Below are 22,009 nucleotides of genomic sequence, written 5' to 3'. Positions count from 1 at the left end.
AGATCTTAGGGTTTGAGCACCTTTCCAACGTAGGGGAAGGGGTATTTATACCCCACCACTTTTCTGCCCGTTGGAGGAGAATCGCCGGCAGTGCCGGCCTTGAGACGCCGGCAGTGCCGGCCAACTTTCTAAATCATCAGGTCGATAGGCAGGCCGGCAGTGCCGGGCCAGAATCGTCGGCAGTGCCGGGGTGCAGCCACCGGCAGTGCCGGCCTGAAACCACTGGCAGTGCCGGCCCAGTATCGCCGGCAGTGCCGGCCAGGGACAGCCTTCAGCTTCTTCTTCTTCTTTTCTTCCTTTTTGAGTGGGTCGAGATTTACCCGTGGTATCTTTTCTCTATCTGTAATCCACTTAGCACATAGTTAAATTGTCACCGGTGTTGTTAACAAACACACAAAACCTTAGAGATCATGAAATGTTCTTTCACCTGCTATTTTTTTTTGCGGGTAAAAGAACCTGCTACTTGGATAATTACCGCAGCGCATGTGCAGCGTGCCAGCGTTGATTACCCTGGTCGTGTGCTTGTTTCTCTCTGGCGGTTGGCGAAGGACGCCAAGTGGACGAAGGGCTGTGAGATGGCAAATCGATAAAGGACAACTTGATATTCAGCCTCGCAGCGAGCGGCATGCCTGTGTGATCAGCGTCCAAGTCCGCAGACAGCAATCCTAGTTGGGAGGATAAGACTCCTCCCTGAGCGTGACCGATGGCGATGTACCTGCTGGAAACCGGCGTCTGCGTTTTACAACCTCCGGTCTTTTTATAATTGACTCAAAATTAATATAAAAATGTACTAAATCCAAGTCAATTAAAATAAACTGGAGGGCGTAGATTGCTAGATAGGTAGACCTGAGCTAAGAAGATCACGGCGTTGGTTTGCAATTGATCACATAAAACGTTCTCAACTTGAGCTGAGAAGACTGGAACGATTGTTTATTCGAAGGCGCACAACCCTGTGTCACCAACCTGATGAACAAGAAGATCAAGGAAGAAGCATCCCTTTGGGCCTTACTCCTTAGGCTTTCGTGTTGCCTTGTCGATGACATGGGACATACATTAGGACTTCTTGTAACCCATCTCCTAGGAGGCTTGTAAACATCTCTATTTTTCTAGTGAAATGAGACGCAAAGGTCCTTTGCATTTTCTCGAGAGAAAAAAAAAGTTTGAGAGTACATGTGTCACAAAATAGCTAATCAACTACCCCCTCCCCCTCTATCCATAATAAGTTTCTTGGTTTTAGTTTAAACTTAAATTATGACATGCATTATAGACTGGTTTCTTCCGTTAATCGTTACATCTTGACTCTTCTCATGGGCCATGGGGTTTTACGGGATCTTGATGTTTGTATTTGATTTTTACAATTGTATGCACGGGGCATAGTGTGGCAACTCAACGGCAAAAATGTGATACATGCAAAAAAAATCAAATCCATTTTTTTTAAGTAGTTTATGTAACCAAATTACAGTTACAGCACACTTGCAAATTTCATCTAAGACGAATCACAACTTAAATTCAACATTTAAGCACGTTTTTTCTCGGTTGCATCCCAACTTGTAACTAAGGAAATCTGAGTTGCAACCTGACTTGCAATTGCAAAAATCTCAATTGCAACAAACTCAATAGCAATCTCATTTGTACATGAAAATATTTCAATTACAACTGACCTTGTAAATGGACAAAAACTCACACCTAAAGAAAAACTCAGTTGCAAAGCCACCTGCAATTGAAAAATACTCAGTTGCAAATCCACTTGCAAGTGAAAAAAATACATTCCAACCCTACTTTTATAACAGAAAATTTTAGTTGCAACCCCACTTGTAATAGGAAATCTTTGTTGGAACTCCATTTGTAACATAAAATCTTAGTTGTAACACCAATTGCAGCTCCCACGGATATTGCAAATCACAACGCAATACAACAATTTAGGAATATCCAAAGCAAGCGTTTGTCTACCACGACAAAAGAAAAGTAGCACCTTAAGGTACAATTAGCAATTATAAATACCAAATTAACGAGCAATGCAATGGAGAAAGAAAAGAAATATAAAGGAAAAAAGATTGTGCAATTGAAGGAATCGATTGAACAGCCCACACAATACGTGGCAACAATAGTACCCCAAAGTGCCTCAGTGTGGAGAATTCTGGAGAATTCTACGCCGCTTCCTAGACAATGGCAATACGTGGCAACAATAGTACCCCAAAGTGCCTCAGTGTGGAGAATTCTGGAGAATTCTACGCCGCTTCCTAGACAATGGAACGTGAAGCAGGTTGCACAGATCTTGGCACCTAAATCCAACTATAGGTTATTCGGCTGAGAATTAGCAAAATCATTTTTTTATGTTCGTAACATTTTTTTATCATGTGTTAGAAAAAAGTTAAAAGTCGCATCATTTCAAAAAAAATGCAACAAAAGAATGTGTGTATGCAACAAATCCCATCGATCACAGCAAATAATCGACAAGAAGCACCACTCGTGCCAATATATAAGCAAACCTTGTACGATCAAAAGAAACCACTTGGAGCATGAACACAACATTTGCAGCAGGCGCCTGGAGCAATCACAAAATATCAGCAACCAAAATCGAGGTTCTAGCATATCGAAAGTCCGCGGTATCCAAAATCCACATATGACTAACCTTTGTTTTTGCATGACCTAGCCACGTATGCAACAAATCTTTGCATAGGGGAGCTGCATCGAAATCACATCAAGCAACCCCAGACCCATTCCCTCTTTGTGCCCCATTGATACGTCTCCGACGTATCGATAATTTCTTATGTTCCATGCCACATTATTGATGATATCTACATGTTTTATGCATACTTTATGTCATATTTATGCATTTTCCGGCACTAACCTATTAACAAGATGCCGAAGAGCTAGTTGCTGTTTTCTGCTGTTTTTGGTTTCAGAAATCCTAGTAAGGAAATATTCTCGGAATTGGACGAAATCAATGCCCAGGGGCCTATTTTTCCACGAAGCTTCCAGAAGACCGAAGGAGTCACGAAGTGGGGCCACGAGGTGGTGACACACCAGGGCGGCGCGGCCTGGCCCTTGGCCGCGCCGGCCTGTCGTGTGGGGCCCTCGTGTGGCCCCCTGACCTATCTCCTCCGTCTACTTAAAGCCTTCGTCGCGAAACCCCCAGTACCGAGAGCCACGATACGGAAAACCTTCCAGAGACGCCGCCGCCGCCGCCAATCCCATCTCGGGGGATTCAGGAGATCGCCTCCGGCACCCTGCCGGAGAGGGGAATCATCTCCCGAGGACTCTTCACCGCCATGGTCGCCTCCGGAGTGATGTGTGAGTAGTCTACCCCTGGACTATGGGTCCATAGCAGTATCTAGATGGTCGTCTTCTCCTAATTGTGCTTCATTATCGGATCTTGTGAGCTACCTAACATGATCAAGATCATCTATCTGTAATGCTACATGTTGTGTTTGTTGGGATCCGATGGATAGAGAATACTATGCTATGTTGATTATCAATCTATTATCTATGTGTTGTTTATGATCTTGCATGCTCTCCGTTATTAGTAGAGGCTCTGGCCAAGTTTTTGCTAGTAACTCCAAGAGGGAGTATTTATGCTCGATAGTGGGTTCATGCCTCCATTAAATCTGGGACAGTGACTGAAAGTTCTAAGGTTGTGGATGTGCTGTTGCCATTAGGGATAAAACATCGATGCTATGTCTAAGGATGTAGTTGTTGATTACATTACGCACCATACTTAATGCAATTGTCTGTTGTTTGCAACTTAATACTGGAAGGGGTTCGGATGATAACCTGAAGGTGGACTTTTTAGGCATAGATGCATGCTGGATAGCGGTCTATGTACTTTGTCGTAATGCCCAATTAAATCTCACAATACTCATCATATCATGTATGTGCATGGTCATGCCCTCTTTATTTGTCAATTGCCCAACTGTAATTTGTTCACCCAACATGCTTATTCTTATCGGAGAGACGCCTCTAGTGAACTGTGGACCCCGGTCCATTCTTTTAATCGAATACAATCTACTGCAATATTTGTTCTACTGTTTTCTGCAAACAATCATCATCCACACTATACATCTAATCCTTTGTTAAAGCAAGCCGGTGAGATTGACAACATCACTGTCACGTTGGGACAAAGTAATTTGCTTGTGTTGTGCAGGTTCCACGTTGGCGCCGGAATCCTTGGTGTTGCGCCACACTACACTTCGCCGCCATCAACCTTCAACGTGCTTCTTGGCTCCTACTGGTTCGATAAACCTTGGTTTCTTAATGAGGGAAAACTTGCCGCTGTACGCATCACACCTTCCTCTTGCGGTTCCCAACGGTCGCGTGTTGTACGCGTATCAAGACTGTTTTCTGGCGCCGTTGCCGGGGAGATCAAGACACGCTGCAAGGGGAGTCTCCACCTCCAATCTCTTTACTTTATTTTTGTCTTGCTTTACTTTTATTTACTACTTTGTTTGCTGCACTAAAACAAAACACAAAAAAATTAGTTGCTAGCTTTACTTTATTTACTATCTTGTTTGCATTCTCCATATTAAAAACACAAAAAAAAATTACTTGCATCTACTTTACTTATTTCATCATGTTTCCTCCTAATTTTACTTTAAAAGATATACCAGTGGGACAAGGGTCTATAATTGGAAGAGATAATATAGAAGAATTTTTCATCCATGTTAGTATGCACGAAGATCTTGAAGATATACCCCTGGCAAAAGCTGTCCCTACTTATGAAGATGCCTCTGCTTGTTTGGTACGCATGATGGAAGCTAGATTTATTAGTCTCAACCCCATGATACAACACATGTTTCTTACACTTTCTGATATGGAGAGGGGAGAGAAGAGAGATTTTGTTTTAAAAGTCCTAGTGCGAGAATTTGAGGATATAGCCAAAGAAGCTAGAAAAGTTTTTAGTAAGCATGAGAGGCTTGGTATGATCACCGATTTTAAAAGAACACTTGAAAAGATGGATATGGATAGAATTAAGTACACTAATAATGTTAATGATGGTGGGGAGATTAAAGCACCAATACATTGTAAGCTCCTAGCAATGCATGAAGCTCTAGATGATAATTATGCTTGGCTTGTTCCTGAAAACTTGTTTGATGAGAGTAGCAAGCCCAAGACTAATGAAAAGGGAGCCTCTGAAACTTATGTATCCAAAATACAAAGCATGGTTGAGAAAACTCCAAACCCCGCTGTAGATGCATCATCTCTTGATAACACTTGATATACACTTTCTGCGCCTAGCAGAAAGGCGTTAAAGAAAAGCGCTTATGGGAGACAACCCATGATTTTACTACTGCACTTTTATTTTATATTTGAGTCTTGGAAGTTGTTACTACTGTAGAAACCTCTCCTTATCTTAGTTTTGTTGCATTGTTGTGCCAAGTAAAGTCTTTGATAGTAAGGTTCATACTAGATTTGGATTACTGCGCAGAAACAGATTTCTTTGTTGTCACTAATCTGGGCCTAATTCTCTGTAGGTAACTCAGAAAATTATGCCAATTTATGTGAGTGATCCTCAGGTATGTACGCAACTTTCATTCAATTTGAGCATTTTCATTTGAGCAAGTCTGTGCCTCTTAGAAATTCGTCTTTACAGACTGTTCTGTTTTTGACAGATTCTGCCTTTTATTTCGCATTGCCTGTTTTGCTATGCTTGATGGATTTTTCGATTCCATTAACTTTTAGTAGCTTTGTACAATGTCCAGAAGTGTTAAGAATGATTATGTCACCTCTGAAGATGTGAATTTTGATTGTGCACTAACCCTCTAATGAGTTGTTTTGAGTTTGGTGTGGAGGAAGTTTTCAAGGATCAAGAGAGGGAGATGATACAATATGATCAAGGAGAGTGAAAGCTCTAAGCTTGGGGATGCCCCGGTGGTTCACCCCTGCATATTTCAAGAAGACTCAAGCGTCTAAGCTTGGGGATGTCCAAGGCATCCCTTCTTCATCGACAACATTATCAGGTTCCTCTAGTGAAACTATATTTTTATTCCATCACATCTTATGTACTTTGCTTGGAGCGTCTGTTTGTTTTTGTTTTTGTTTTGTTTGAATAAAATGGATCCTAGCATTCATTGTGTGGGAGAGAGACACGCTCCGTTGTTGCATATGGACAAATATGTCCTTAGGCTTTACTCATGATATTCATGGCGAAGGTTGAATCTTCTTCGTTAAATTGTTATATGGTTGGAAACGGGAAATGCTACATGTAGTAATTGGTAAAATGTTTTGGATAATTTGATACTTGGCAATTGTTGTGCTCATGTTTAAGCTCTTGCATCATATACTTTGCACCTATTAATGAAGAAATACATAGAGCTTGCTAAAATTTGGTTTGCATAATTGGTCTCTCTAAGGTCTAGATAATTTCTAGTAAGAGTTTGAACAACAAGGAAGACGGTGTAGAGTCTTATAATGTTTACAATATGTCTTTTATGTGAGTTTTGCTGTACCGCTTCATACTTGTGTTTGTTTCAAATAACCTTGCTAGCCTAAACCTTGTATCGAGAGGGAATACTTCTCATGCATCCAAAATCCTTGAGCCAACCACTATGTCAGTTGTGTCCACCATACCTACCTACTACATGGTATTTCTCCGCCATTCCAAAATAAATTGCTTGAGTGCTACCTTTAAACAATTCAAAATTTATTACCTCTGATTTGTGTCAATGTTTTATAGCTCATAAGGAAGTATGTGGTGTTTATCTTTCAATCTTGTTGGGCAACTTTCACCAGTGGACTAGTGGCTTCATCCGCTTATCCAATAATTTTGCAAAAAGAGCTGGCAATGGGATTCCCAGTCCCAAATTAATTAACAAAAATAGACACTCCTCCATGGTATGTGATTGTTGGACGGCACCCGAAGGATTCGGTTAGCCATGGCTTGAGAAAGCAAAGGTGGGGAGGAGTGTCATCTAAATAAAACTAAAATAAAAAGGCACTCCTTCATGGTATGAGATTGTTGGCAGGCACCCGAGGATTCGGTTAGCCATGGTTTGTGAAAGAAAGGTTGGAAGGAGTGGCACACAAAAATAAAAATAAAATGGGAGCCGCTCTTTGAAGGTTTATCTGGCAAGGGGGTTAGAGTGCCCACTACCATTCGTTGACAACAACAAACACCTCTCAAAATTTTACTTTTATGCTCTCTATATGTTTTCAAAATCAAAGCTCTAGCACAAATATAGCAATCAATGCTTCCCTCTGCGAAGGGCCTTTCTTTTACTTTTATGTTGAGTCAGTTCACCTATTTCTCTCCATCTCCAGAAGCAAACACTTGTGTGAACTGTGCATTGATCCCTACATACTTGCATATTGCACTTGTTATATTACTTTACATTGACAATATCCATGAGATATACATGTTACAAGTTGAAAGCAAGTGCTGAAACTTAATCTTCCTTTGTGTTGCTTCAATACCTTTACTTTGAATTATTGCTTTATGAGTTAACTCTTATGCAAGACTTATTGATGCTTGTCTTGAAAGTATTATTCATGAAAAGTCTTTGCTATATGATTCATTTGTTTACTCATGTCATTTACATTGTTTTGATCGCTGCATTCATTACATGTGCTTACAATAGTATGATCAAGGTTATGATGGCATGTCACTCCAGAAATTATCTTTGTTATCGTTTACCTGCTCGGGACGAGCAGGAACTAAGCTTGGGGATGCTGATACGTCTCCGACATATCGATAATTTCTTATGTTCCATGCCACATTATTGATGATATCTACATGTTTTATGCATACTTTATGTCATATTTATGCATTTTCCGGCACTAACCTATTAACAAGATGCCGAAGAGCCAGTTGTTGTTTTCTGCTATTTTTGGTTTCAGAAATCCTAGTAAGGAAATATTCTCGGAATTGGACGAAATCAACGCCCAGGGGCCTATTTTTCCACGAAGCTTCCAGAAGACCGAAGGAGTCATGAAGTGGGGCCACGAGGTGGTGACACACCAGGGCGACGCGGCCTGGCCCTTGGCCGCACCGGCCTGTCGTGTGGGGCCCTCGTGTGGCCCCCTGACCTATCTCCTCCGCCTACTTAAAGCCTTCGTTGCGAAACCCCCAGTACCGAAAGCCACGATACAGAAAACCTTCCAGAGACGCCGCCGCCGCCAATCCCATCTCGGGGGATTCAGGAGATCGCCTCCGGCACCCTGCCGGAGAGGGGAATCATCTCCCGGAGGACTCTTCACCGCCATGGTCGCCTCCGGAGTGATGTGTGAGTAGTCTACCCCTGGACTATGGGTCCATAGCAGTAGCTAGATGGTCGTCTTCTCCTAATTGTGCTTCATTATCGGATCTTGTGAGCTGCCTAACATGATCAAGATCATCTATCTGTAATGCTACATGTTGTGTTTGTTGGGATCCAATGGATAGAGAATACTATGCTATGTTGATTATCAATCTATTATCTATGTGTTATTTATGATCTTGCATGCTCTCCGTTATTAGTAGAGGCTCTGGCCAAGTTTTTGCTAGTAACTCCAAGAGGGAGTATTTATGCTCGATAGTGGGTTCATGCCTCCATTAAATCTGGGGACAAAGGATCGAAAGTTCTAAGGTTGTGGATGTGCTGTTGCCACTAGGGATAAAACATCGATGCTATGTCTAAGGATGTAGTTGTTGATTACATTACGCACCATACTTAATGCAATTGTCTGTTGTTTGCAACTTAATACTGGAGGGGGTTCGGATGATAACCTGAAGGTGGACTTTTTAGGCATAGATGCATGCTGGATAGCGGTCTATGTACTTTGTCGTAATGCCCAATTAAATCTCACAATACTCATCATATCATGTATGTGCATGGTCATGCCCTCTTTATTTGTCAATTGCCCAACTGTAATTTGTTCACCCAACATGCTTATTCTTATCGGAGAGACGCCTCTAGTGAACTGTGGACCCCGGTTCATTCTTTTAATCGAATACAATCTACTGCAATACTTGTTCTACTGTTTTCTGCAAACAATCATTATCCACACTATACATCTAATCCTTTGTTACAGCAAGCCGGTGAGATTGACAACCTCACTGTCACGTTGGGGCAAAGTAATTTGGTTGTGTTGTGCAGGTTCCACGTTGGCGCCGGAATCCCTGGTGTTGCGCCGCACTACACTTCGCCGCCATCAACATTCAACGTGCTTCTTGGCTCCTACTGGTTCGATAAACCTTGGTTTCTTACTGAGGGAAAACTTGCCGCTGTACGCATCACACCTTCCTCTTGGGGTTCCCAACGGTCGCGTGCTGTACGCGTATCACCCATCTTCCAACCTCGGCATCGAATTCAAGCCATGAGGCCCCTCGATGGAGTAGGAAGTGCAATGAAAGTCAGAAAGTGTACTATACTAGAAGAGAGCGAGATCTCACAGCGTACAACGTGCAGGTCTAAAAGCAACTCGAGAGGACGCTCTAATTTCCCCCCTCCCCACCTCTCTCCTCGCTACAGTAGTTGGGTAGGTTTTCCTCTGCTCCGGGCTGGGCCAAGGCCCTTGTCGGCGGCCATGCCGCCGGGGAGTGGCTGCGGCGGCGCCCTGCTCATCGTGTTGTACATATTAGGTCTAGGGTTAGTAGTTGGTCCTTCGTGGCGTCTGGGAGTAGAGCACCAGATCTTGCTGGCCAGATCTGGCGCGTCCTGAGGTCGAACTTCTTCATCGTCTTGCGCGGGTGGCGAGCGCAACCGTCGACGGAGAAGAACATCCTAGGGATCTCCGACAATAAGGCCTTTGAGTCCAGCTGCCGCATCTTACGCATGCTTCCAAGATGGAAGGATGAGATGCAGAGCCTGGACGCGTCTGCCCTGGTTCGTCGGCACCACCATCCTCTCCGCATGTCTCCTCCTCAGATCCGTGGCAGGTTCTTGGGGATCATGGCAGGTTCTTGGGGATCTATGGCAGGTTATTTTCTTTCAAGTGGTGTTGTCGTGCCTCTTCTCTTCTAGTCCAACTGCTGTCCCTGTTTTGCTTCGATTTCTTGGGCGCCGTGGTGGTGATAGAGATCGAAGCGACCACTGCAGCAGCTGTTGTGACTAGAGGGATTTAGAGTTATGGAGCCATATCATCTTGGAGCTTCTTCTCAGCGACCAAGTTCTGGAAGCTGAAATCTTTGGCTACAAAGAGTCATATCAAGCCGGACATGATCTCCGGCGAAATTTCAACCTCCAATGGGAGGCCCTTTTGGAGTTCAGGCGTTGAGGGCTTAGTCAAACTGGAGACAAGTGGTTCTGTCCCCGTCTTCAGCCATGGCTACGGCGAGTTGAGCTCCCAGCTCCGCAGAGGGGAAGAGAAAGGACCTGATTGCTTTTCTAATGTTTTTAGTAGGGTCATTTCTACAAATGCCAGGGATCCATATGTAATTTCTGCATTTTATGGGGTCCTTTGTAATAGTTCTGTACTCCCTCTGTTACTGGAATGAAAAGGTTCTGGCCCCTTCGGGGGACTCCGCTGTTCAAAAAAAAAAAACAACTCGAGTCAGGCGAAGGGGTCAGTTTCTGGTTGTGTCTACCCATAAATTATGTCTACTTTCTACATCAGATAATATGATTCCGAAATGCACACTGAGCCTTTCAGAGTGAGAAAATTCGATCCGTTCAGAAAAATTGCACTATCAAGGTAGTGAAATACTAATAAGCCTGATACCAATTTAGTACAGCAGTAGATGCTATGGATCAGTAGCAATAAGCCTGATAGCAACTGAGTAGTAGATGCTATGTATCATGCAACAGAAAATGGAAGTTGCAACACATAGTAGATAAGCTCCAGAATGTGTAACAAAGTTCAAATTCAGTGCATATCGCCAGAAATTAGAACTTAAATATACAGAAATAATCGCATGGACATGCATTTGGTGACGCCATGAGCAAACAAAGGAGTATAGCAAAAGAAGATCAGGAATTCAAAGCTTAGCAAAACCCACAAAACGCAGACTGAACAACCATTGCGTTTGCAGGTAATGCAATTGGTTATTTACAGTATCAAATAACTCATCAAAATTTTGTCTGTCTTTATTTCTACTGAAGGGTAACACATATATCATCAGAAGCTTTCAGTAAGTTTACGCCAGACAGGGAGAGTATATTGGCTATTGGTGATGAAATTACAATTCCCAAAAGCTTTGAGAGAATTGATGGTCCCTGATTTATTGCAACTCGGAGAATACCACACTGTGAGCTATACCCTTCTCAAACAACCGAAGCAATGGCAGCCATGTCCAGATTAGTAAACACGAGCTTTTGGCGGAAAAGCCTCGACTTCATCATCCAAGGTATTCATGTGAACTGGCCTGTAGTCTAGTCTAACCTTTTCATCCTCCCAATACCTATATAAAACATAGTGTCAGATTCTCGATATATGAAATGATTCATGCATTCAACAACGGAGAACTAATGAAGAGAACACACTAACCCTATCGTGTGCTTCATCCACTTCTCGTCGTCTCTTGTCTGTGATGAAAAAAGGGAAATGGAAGTTACAAAATTTATTAAAAGATTTAGCCATGGATAGGGGTGCGTGGAAGTTAGCTATCCACGTTCCGGAACCATGACTTGGCTTCGAGATCTTATGGGTTTCAACTCTAGCCTACCCCAACTTGTTTGGGACTGAAAGGCTTGGTTGTTGTTGTTGTTGTTGAAGTTACAAAATTTGGTGCAGACACAAAAGAGCACAAATAATGAGAAGAGCAGCAAACCTTGAAATCTTCGCGAGCATGAGCACCCCTGCTTTCTTGGCGAGCCTCAGCTGAATACATGGTTATGCATGCATTTATTAAAAGATTTTCTAATTCTATGGTCTCGATCAAGTCTGAATTCCTGCAGAAACCAATGAGAATGATGCTCAATTAGTAGAAACACAGAAAATAAGCTGCAGATAACATCTAATGAGAAAGACTTACCATATGAGGCTTCTGTCACTGATCTTCACATCATGGAAACTTTCCTGTGCTTTACTAATCAGCTCACAACCTAATAAGTTCAAAGAACAATGAAAGACGTCATTATTGAATGTTTCATACACTTTGGTACTGGAGTATACATGTTTGCTTCATGCTGCCAGCTAGGCTCAAGATAAATTTACATTAAAATTATACAAATGGTGTCTGCATACCTTCCTTGAGAGTTTCCTCAGTACGGAACACGGCAGCATTATTTTGCATAACACGTTGCATGTTGAGGCGGATCTTCGAAGTAGGCAATGATCCATTTGAGTTTCTCAGCTTATCCAACCAAGCGATGGTCTTCTCTCCCGCATCATTTTCAAGAGGTTTCTGTGTCGCTCCTATAAAATGTAGTGCACATTGGAAGAGAGTAAGGTACGAAGAGTAAAACAGCAAAAGAGAAGTACTAGTCAACTAAATATGAACTTGCCTGGCTTGGAAATCTCAGCAACCCTATTTGCACAAGCCCTCCCAAATACAACAATGTCGAGAAGTGAATTTGCACCGAGACGGTTTGCGCCATGGACAGATGCACAAGCTGCTTCTCCAGCAGCCAACAGGCCAGGAATAACATTGTCTGGGTTATCACCCTTGATATCCACCACCTAATGTCCAGCAGGACATTAGTTACAACATAGGCAGAAAATAATAATAGAACTACATAATAACAGCTGTACTGCGTACCTCCCCATGATAATTTGTCGGGATCCCACCCATATTATAGTGCACAGTTGGCAACACAGGAATAGGCTCTTTGGTGACATCAACACCAGCAAAAATAGCAGCAGTTTCAGATATACCGGGAAGCCTTTCTTTCAGAACTTCTGGAGGAAGATGATTAAGGTGCAGGTAGATATGGTCCTTCAATGGTCCTGAGGTAACAGGATAGAAATAGTAAAAACTATGATAACAACCACATCAGATGACCACCTAAAGCATAAGACGGGAGAATGCACACATACCGACACCACGCCCTTCTCTAATTTCCATTGTCATAGATCTTGAGACAACATCACGAGATGCAAGATCTTTTGCAGTAGGGGCATATCGTTCCATGAACCTCTCACCTTCACTGTTCCTAAGAATACCACCTTCACCCCGGGAACCTGAAAACAAATGACCAAAACAGTGCTTTAAGAAGATTTGGGTGCTTGCCTGATATTCCAATACCAACTGAAGAAATATACCATGCACAAGTTAGAGTTAATGAACATTATTACGGTAGGATAAACAAGGACAAGTATATAAAACCTTCAGTTATGAGGCATCCAGCACCATAAATGCCTGTAGGATGGAACTGCACAAACTCAAGATCCTGCAAATTCAACAAACAGATATAAGTATATAACCATATCATATGGTGACGAAGCTAAATCCACTAGATTTACTCTAAAAGACTGACCTGAAGGGGTAACCCAGCACGTGCAACCATAGCATTGCCATCGCCAGTGCATGTATGAGCTGAAGTGGCTGAGAAGTAAGCTCTGCCATAACCCTGTTAAGGTTTAAAACATGACATGGTTATATACTTGCATTAAATCGAGAACAAAAGGGTAAGTAGTTTAAGACAGGTAGTAGTTCAGACAAAAGAGTCTCACTCCTGTTGCTATAATAGTATTTGTTGAACGGAAACGGTGAAGTGTGCCGTCCTCCATATTTAGTGCAATTACCCCCTGGCAGGTGCCTGGAAAATGAGTATCCATTAATAAGCAGTGTTATAAACATGCGGTGCAGGATACATACACTATCATGACTCCTGATAAATGAAGCAGGAAGAGAAAAGTAGTTGTCCATGAGATGATAGACCTAATTATAGCCATTGAAAGAGTCTATTAGACAAAAGTTACTACCATGAACCAGACTGTGCCAACATACAAAAGAAAGGCTTAGCAGCTGACACTTAAAAAGGCAATGCATTAATGGCTTAACATTAGTAGAAAAATTAATATGTGCAGCAACTGAACAAGCACAACAGTTACAAACAAAGGAAAGAGAAGGATCAAACAAATATCTGCACCAAAGTATACCAAAAAGCAAAGTAAGTTAACAATAATGGGGGCAATTGAAAACTGTTCTCCATATCAAAGTCATGCAAATCTACACCATGCAGTAGAGCAATGCATAATGATTCAGGACAAAAAAATTAACATGTCTTGGGCCTTAGATAGTACCAGGACACGACAAATAAATAAAGTACCTTCCTTGTCCATAATAAGGTCCAACGCAAAATATTCAACAAAAAACTGAGTATTGTGCTTCATTGCTTGACCATAAAGTGTGTGTAGCATAGCATGCCCAGTTCTGTCAGCAGCACAAGCGCATCGATAGGCCTGGCCACCTGAAGATTAATTAGACACAGAAAGAACGATTAGAAAATATGTTACAGCTGCATATTAACAACCTCAAAATGATGATGGAAGACAAGATACCTTTTCCAAAATCTAAGCTTTGACCTCCAAAAGCACGCTGATAAATCTTCCCGTCTTCAGTTCTAGAAAATGGTAATCCATAGTTCTCAAGCTCTATAACAGCTTTTGGCGCTTCTCTACACATATACTGGATAGCATCTTGGTCACCTGAAGATGAACAAGAATAGCATGTCAAAGCCTCAAAATCGAAGGAGTCAAATAAAAATATAAGCTAAGCTGTTGAAACATAGGCATGCACTTCTTATATTGTTTCTCCATGTAAACTTACCAAGCCAATCACTTCCTTTGACTGTATCATACATATGCCACCTCCAGTCATCTTCGCTCATGTTTCCAAGAGCGGCGTTTATGCCTCCCTGCATTCTTAAGTGTTAATAGCGAACGAAAAAACACATAGAGCATTCTACAGCAGGCAGCAGTGCACAACAGAACATACAACCCATCATATAGAGATGTACAGAAAAACCTTGAATCTTATACCTCACCTGCTAGACTAAGTACAAATTTTCCCACATGCTCAGTGAATTTATATTTTGATCCCTTGTGTGTGAGAATGATGAAACAGTTAAAAGTAGAGAGTTCAAACTATAGACAACTTTAGCTACTCCCTCCGATACAAATTAATTGAGTCCACTTTATCGGAGGAAGTAGCAATATATTAACAATTTGAATAGATAGAAAATAAGCTAAACTATCGGAAAGGAAATACAAGAATGCACAAATTAAACAGATGATCATTGGGCTTGAACCCTAAGTTACAAAAGGACAATAATAATGCAAATACCAAACAGTTGTCCCAATTTCTGAATCTACTTTAATACAAGTAACCATGGACGGATTCATTCTTACAGGAAGTTAAGCAAGCAAAAAGCATGATATTCCTAAACTGAATATGTATCCATAATAGAGAATAACAAGCTGAAAGTGACAGAATTTTAGAAACTGCATGTCTTCACCAAAGTTCAACTTCGATTGATCACAACAATGAAATCATGAAATCGTGAAGTCCTAAACTACTAGTCGTGTAAGTGTTGTTTCTAAATGGATTCCAGCTACCGAACACACTTTGGTGTATGAGAAGTTCTGGATGTAGAAGCTGATACCTCCATGAAAGTAGCATATACACTGATACAACATATAGTTTAATGTTGAAACACCTACTATTATTTTGAACATGACACTACACCACTTACAAGCCTGTGCATCTAAAATACAGTAGTACGGATGGAACTTCTAGCAGGACAACTGCTACATCCAGTCATCCAAAATCCTTTGCATGAACAAATCAAGTGGCAGCATCAGCAGATCAGATTTGAAGCTCCGCATATGCTAAGCAGGCAGTCTGATTAAAACAATCTTCTAGCGTGTGTGCAGCTTGCATTACACACAGAATACACCAGTCGGTTTGATCAAGACGAACGGACAAGGCAGGTGGTGCAGTACCTGTGCCGCCACGGTGTGCGACCGCGTGGGGAAGAGCTTGGTGATGCAGGCAGTGTTGAAGCCGTGCTCTGAGAGCCCAATCGCCGCCCTGAGCCCCGCGCCTCCAGCTCCGACCACGACCGCATCGTAGGTGTGGTCCACCACCGTGTAGGACTGCAATCGCAAGCACAACAAAACCCAGTAAATTACCATCCGAATCTCGTCGCGCGGAAATTGTGGAATCGATCGAAAAAAGCAAATCATGTGGCATCTGATCCGGGGATGCGTGCTGCGATTCAACGCGCAGGAATCACGCTAAATCCTACTCCATTGGTCGAACGATGCCAAAAATTGTTCCAGGGTAATTCAATCCATTTTTATATAAAAAAATACAATTCAAAACGACGAGGGTATCGCCATCACGGACCGCATCACGACCGCGGATCAAGACATTGCTACACGAAAAAGGGTTAGAAAAAGCGGGATGCGACGAATCGAGGGGAGGCGGCGGCGGAGGGGATGGGTTACCCCGGCAGTAGATGAGAGGCGCCTGGAGGCGGCTGCGGCGGCGGCCTTGGCCTCCCTGAGGCCCCGCGACACGCAGCTGCGCCACATCTCGCAGATCGGGGCGGCCCCTCGCGCGCGCCGGCGTAGGGTTCGGCTGGGGCGTGCGGTGGGGTGGAGAGGAGGAGCACGGGAGGGAGGGGGAGGAAGGAAGGCGGCTCCGGTAGGCGGCGATGCGTGGGGTGGTGGGGTGGGCCAAGTGGCTCTTTCTTTCTGCGAGTTTTTAGGGGTAGGCGACTACCGGACGGGTTTGCCCTCGAGGTTGCCCCGCTTTTGACGATCCTGCCACTCTTGGGTTTTCCCTGCTCATTCGTGGTTTATTCACACATTCGGAAAACGAGTCTTGTGGATTTAAGAAATTAAGTCACGAAATTTATTCCTATGTCCATTCCTAGTTGATATCTTTTTCTGTTGCGATAGTAAGAAATGAAGTCACGAAATTTATTCCTATATCAATTCCTAGTTGGTATCTTTTTCTGTTGCCATAGTAAGAAATGAAGTCACGAAATTTATACCTATGTATCAATAATATGTTATCCTTTTGGAAACGGTGGGAAAGTCTAGAGACATCTAACCCGCCTTTGTGTCACCAGGGACAGGTCATGAAAGTTACAAAAAGAAGGCAATTGTATCGAAGGATATTTAGAGCGGGTATAAAGGTAACTTTTTGGTTAATTTGGGGCTCAAATCTACATACTAACCAAGGGTTTTCACCAAAAAAAATATCCACCATGAGGGGTCCATTGCTCCAGCCTGCTCACGCCTGGCTATGTCGTGTGTCATTGTTAGTTTGTACCATCTGTGATGAAACCATGATATGTTTGACACAAGAAAAGAAATGATAATTTTGTACGAAGAATTAACTAATTGTTTTTTATGAGATGGTAAAATTCTCGTGTTCTTGTGAGAACTAGGGTTTGAAGAGAAGTGTGGCCCTTTTTTATCAAATCCTTCACAAACTATGGGTAGTATCGAGGAATTAGGATCTTTCTCTTGTTAAATATCACCATATTTCTACTTGCCTTATCTTTGTAGTGTAAGATCCCTATTGCTTGTGTTCTTCGTTTCAAAAGGTTTCGCCATGTAAATCCTTGTTTTCCTTTTGATCTGGTATATTCTTTGTCATATGTGGTGTTAGCTTAGGATCTCGTTTTCTATTAGTATCTTTTGACTAGGTTTGGTCATGTAGAGTTGTTTTTGTATATGAGACAGCGTATATATGCTCTTTTGATGTGTGGATGGTGCTTTTGTAAGTATGTTGTTGATGTGAAATACTTGACAACATGTTGCTTAACAAATCAATGCATAGGTCATGTGGCACCACCTCTGTAATATACAAGATGGAGATGAAATGTGTGTAACTAATTAATTTCAAACTTATCGCTGTTGGTACCCTTTATGATGTATCGTGTAGTGTTGATTGGCTAAGTTTTTTCAAAAATTCGAGATTCAGGTTCATGCAATTTTTGTTGGCTCTATCCATCCACTTCGGTGATGTTGTCATGTTCTGAATCATGTGGTAATAGAAGTCGGGTTTAAAAAAATCTAAAAATCCCAGCATTGCACAAAAATTTAGAGTTGATTTGAGTTTAATGTAATATGTTACGAAAAGTGCTTCTGGCTCTCGAGCTCCAATGCTCTCGCTATTTAAAAAAAGGTATTTTTACAAGTTATCAAACAATCTGAAAATAATTTCAAAGATTGTTAGTGATACATATGGAAAATCTGAAGCAAATACTCTTTTTATTTTTTGCTAGACAAAAATGACAAAATTTGATATGTTTTGGTGATTTGAAAATGACTAGTCATATCTACAATTTTGTCATTTTTTGTAGTTCAAAATAGAAAGTATTTGAAATTGATATTTTACACGTTTGTGGGATACATCATTAATTATATGCTATTTTCATAAATTTTTGAAACTCAAAAATAATATTTTTAATTTAAAAAAACGAGATCATTGGTGCCCATGTGCACCAAAATCTTTGTGCAATATGTTATCTCTAGATTCTTCATTGCTAAGTAAGATGCAACAATAGCTTTGTATCATAGTGTGAACATCACCAAAACACTTAGATTGATGCATCCAACTGAGAAGCAAGTATGTAAGGCTACAACTCAAATTGTATGCTTATGTACAAAATTCTACACATAGATAAGAGTTGTGGAACCTATTTAAAACGTCATAGAGCAGGGACAAGGAGGACCCGAAGCATTCATTGCCACCAGAAGTTAATGTCGTACATAAAAACCTAAATATTACCATAGGTTATTGAATAAATAGTATATAAAAAGTGAAGGTGTGAGTTTATATTAAAATAACATGAAATAATTATCCATCACATGTGGCATCACATGCAAAATAACATGTGATCATCAATGTGTACCGAGAGCGGTCACATGCAACTAGAATTAAATCATGACATGACCTGCTAGATCAAGCTTCTATAAAAATAGCGCTCTTTAGCTTGTTTCTAAACAATGCACCAATAAGTATTGGGGTTGAGAGATCAACTTACCAAATATCTTTTCAGAAGCGATGGCTATGAGATATGGTAATGGTAGGCAGCGGAAACAAGATTTCAACCCACATTGTTGTTAAGCACATGCATGCATAACCTATGACTTCGCGAAGTACACATACATCATGCAAGTGAAGACATGGAGGAGCAAACTCATTGCCACTTACAAGAGTGCGATCTCCAAGTAGCCACAAATCGTGTAGCAGTATATTTTCATCAATGTGCCATGCAATTAGAATTAAATCATACTAGTAGCGAGTAGCATGACCTTCTTGACTTCCTTGATGTGTTGCTCATTAATGCGAAAATGGTTGCTCCTTCTCTCTAGCGCAATCTTTCATGTTTGTCTCATAAGAAGAGACGTGGAGGATGTTCAATTTTATTTTCCTTCATAACTTTTTATACTTGTTGTTTCAAAAAGGTATGGATGATGAAATATATGTGTATGTTAATATGGATAGTGAACTAGAGTCATTTATGTTGGTGTAGAAATTAATTTTGTTTTCACCCTGATATGAGTGTGATGAATTAGATGATGTGCGTATTTGCTTTGAAACTACAATTGTTGAAATATGTGTGAAAGTGGTTGATGACACCTTCTCTTGCGCCACCAACAAAAAAATGTCCATGTCTCAATTGTCAATGTGGCTCCCACATGGGTGGCATAGATATGGCAACATACCACAACTTCATTTATGTCGAGGGTTTTGGCCCATGACTGATGGGTCTCTATGAATTAGTACATGATGCGTTCATGAAATGCCCAACAACTTGATCTCACCTCACTCACGCTGGTTCTTCACGCAACATGTGCAGTCTAGCCGCCCTTCAATGAGTCCATGGCATTGGGAGCGACCATGCGAATATGGAATATAGAATATACCCTTTGATCTAAGAAGACATTGGTGCTTCGAGATGTCTGTTGCCACATGTCATTCTTTGGGTTGGGTCTAGGTTTGATGGGAAAAAGATCGGCCCGATCTCATAGGATTAGTTTTCCAATTGTAGGCATTAACATATATTTTGTTTAAAGGAATGTGGTAGAGCCCATACAGCATTATTTTAAGTTACAATAGAATTGAGTTTTGAAAAGTGAATTTATGAGTTTTATCCCAAAAACTCATGAAGGAATTATTCATTCTTTGTGTTGCCACATACATAGCTTCACTATGTGCATCAATGCACATTAAAGGCATGTAACATCCCAGGATTTGGGGTTACAAAAAGAGAGGAAAAAGATGTGTGCATTGCATTCATGCATAGAAAATTCAGAGAATTTTCGCTATTTCAAATAAAACTTGTCACAGCTTGAGTTGATGGAATTGGAGTAGATCATCAAGTCAAGCGCTATAAACCTCAATGTGACATTTGCTAAAACTATATTTTAGGTAGAGGTGATTTGATCTAAGACAACAACACCTTAAGCAAGGAACAATGGTTAGATCTTCTAAAGGATCATAATATGATATTCCTTGCAAACACATATAGATAATTACTCAACCACAAATAAAAGAATATGAAATAATTAGGAACTATTCTTAACTTGTCTTTTTCATGTCTTAAACAAATAAATATCCCTACCATAAACCTCATGGTATTTCTTGAACTAAACTCTTGAACTCAACACCGACACAAGCTTATCATTAAACCCTAGAGATGGGAGAGGCCTATAACAATCAAATAGATAAGAATCAAACTCTAAGTTATTAACACTTAAAAGTTAAGAAACTACCTTTGTGTAAAACCTAGTTTAATTTTAAATCTTATTACCAAATATGGTAAAACCTAGGGTCTAAAGTGCATAAAACCCATATATTATTATTTTAATCACAACTTATTAAATATGTGGAATATCACAAAACTAAATTCGTTTACAATATGAATTATAGTTCAAACTAATTGAATAAAATAAACTATGTGTATTTTGAAGCTCATATGATCATGCCTTGGTGAAATCAAACATCACCATTCAAAATTGGGGTATAATCCTTGTCTTTGACATTTTGATCCTAATTACAATATAAATACAATCACATATGATATAGTGACTCACCCACAAGCATAAAATCATTCACAAGATATTTAGCAACAAAAGTCACTTGGCTATCCAAAAACAAATCACATGAGAGGATAATACCCATGACACATAGGATGAAAATATCTACATAGCTTGAATCCTAAGCTATGCCACCTCATGCTTAAAGGATTACTATTGATGAGAGCATGACAACCGAGCACCATACTCATCAAATCAAAACAAGAGTCACCCACCTATGTGTCATGATACTAGAGCATGCCCAAGCCTATAAAAGGAACCCTCTACCTCATCCATTTCATCATCTTGTACCATGATACAAGCAAACCAAAGAGTTGGGCCAATCGATGCTTTAGACAGGACCAAGATGAAGCAGCTAGGAGGTGGAAGCATACCACAAGATGCAGGTTTATCAGAATTCCTGAAGAACAAGCTACAGAAGATAGGAAGGTAGAATTATTAGGAAGAACACATATTTACATAATCACATCATCATTCCTTGAGTAGAACCCTATATTATAGTCCAAGTCCTTGTGGAGTGAGAGAGGTAATGGGTATAAACCTAGCTAAATACTTATAGTGATACTTTGGGAAGTCCATACCATGCATGATCATCACCATTGGGTAATGATCATAAACCCTAAGAACTTTAAGTAGGGAGCTATTGATACGCGTACAGCACGCGTCCGTTGGGAACCCCAAGAGGAAGGTGTGATGCGTACAGCGACAAGTTTTCCCTCAGTATGAAACCAAGGTTTATCGAACCAGTAGGAGCCAAGAAGCACGTTGAAGGTTGATGGCGGCGAGATGTAGTGCGGCGCAACACCAGGGATTCCGGCGCCAACGTGGAACCTGCACAACACAAACCAAGTACTTTGCCCCAACGAAACAGCGAGGTTGTCAATCTCACCGGCTTGCTGTAACAAAGGATTAGATGTATAGTGTGGATGATGATTGTTTGCAGAAAACAGTAGAACGAGTATTGCAGTAGATTGTATTTCAGTATAGAGAATTGGACCGGGGTCCACAGTTCACTAGAGGTGTCTCTCCCATAAGATAAACACCATGTTGGGTGAACAAATTACAGTTGGGCAATTGACAAATAAAG

At 41.1% G+C, this 22,009-nt stretch overlaps 1 protein-coding gene across 2 annotated transcripts; it reads right to left on the bottom strand.

Annotated features, from left to right (window-relative positions):
• Positions 1-10,975: 10,975 nt before the first annotated feature.
• On the bottom strand, positions 10,976-16,539 carry LOC127292611 (succinate dehydrogenase [ubiquinone] flavoprotein subunit, mitochondrial). Of its 2 annotated transcripts, none has more exons than XM_051322054.2 (16): positions 16,309-16,539; positions 15,802-15,954; positions 14,627-14,714; positions 14,359-14,505; positions 14,127-14,267; positions 13,528-13,613; positions 13,332-13,424; positions 13,181-13,244; positions 12,892-13,035; positions 12,614-12,801; positions 12,360-12,534; positions 12,100-12,270; positions 11,888-11,957; positions 11,640-11,804; positions 11,401-11,475; positions 10,976-11,314 (listed from the first exon to the last, which is right to left on the bottom strand). In XM_051322054.2, exons 1-16 carry the CDS (start codon positions 16,393-16,395, stop codon positions 11,212-11,214), a joined length of 1,950 nt encoding a protein of 649 aa, XP_051178014.1. In that variant the 5' UTR covers positions 16,396-16,539; the 3' UTR covers positions 10,976-11,211. The 2 variants fall into 2 exon arrangements, with proteins under 2 accessions (XP_051178014.1, XP_051178015.1); XM_051322055.2 differs by having other exon boundaries at positions 11,401-11,438; positions 11,684-11,804; positions 16,309-16,537.
• Between the last annotated feature and the right edge of the window lie 5,470 nt (positions 16,540-22,009).

The sequence above is a fragment of the Lolium perenne genome, chromosome 4, assembly GCF_019359855.2.
Source record: "Lolium perenne isolate Kyuss_39 chromosome 4, Kyuss_2.0, whole genome shotgun sequence".
NCBI classification, from domain to species: Eukaryota; Viridiplantae; Streptophyta; class Magnoliopsida; order Poales; family Poaceae; genus Lolium; species Lolium perenne.
Note: the sequence above shows the minus strand (reverse complement) of the source record. Positions and strands in the feature narration are given on the sequence as shown.

Excerpts from the sequence above, each read along its gene's own strand:
- LOC127292611 (XM_051322054.2), bottom strand. The coding sequence starts at position 16,395 with ATGTGGCGCAGCTGCGTGTCGCGGGGCCTCAGGGAGGCCAAGGCCGCC. Across the intron at positions 13,245-13,331 it reads GTGCTGGGTTACCCCTTCAG|GATCTTGAGTTTGTGCAGTT; the intron begins GTCAGTCTTTTA and ends TTGAATTTGCAG. Across the intron at positions 12,802-12,891 it reads TAGAGAAGGGCGTGGTGTCG|GACCATTGAAGGACCATATC; the intron begins GTATGTGTGCAT and ends CTGTTACCTCAG.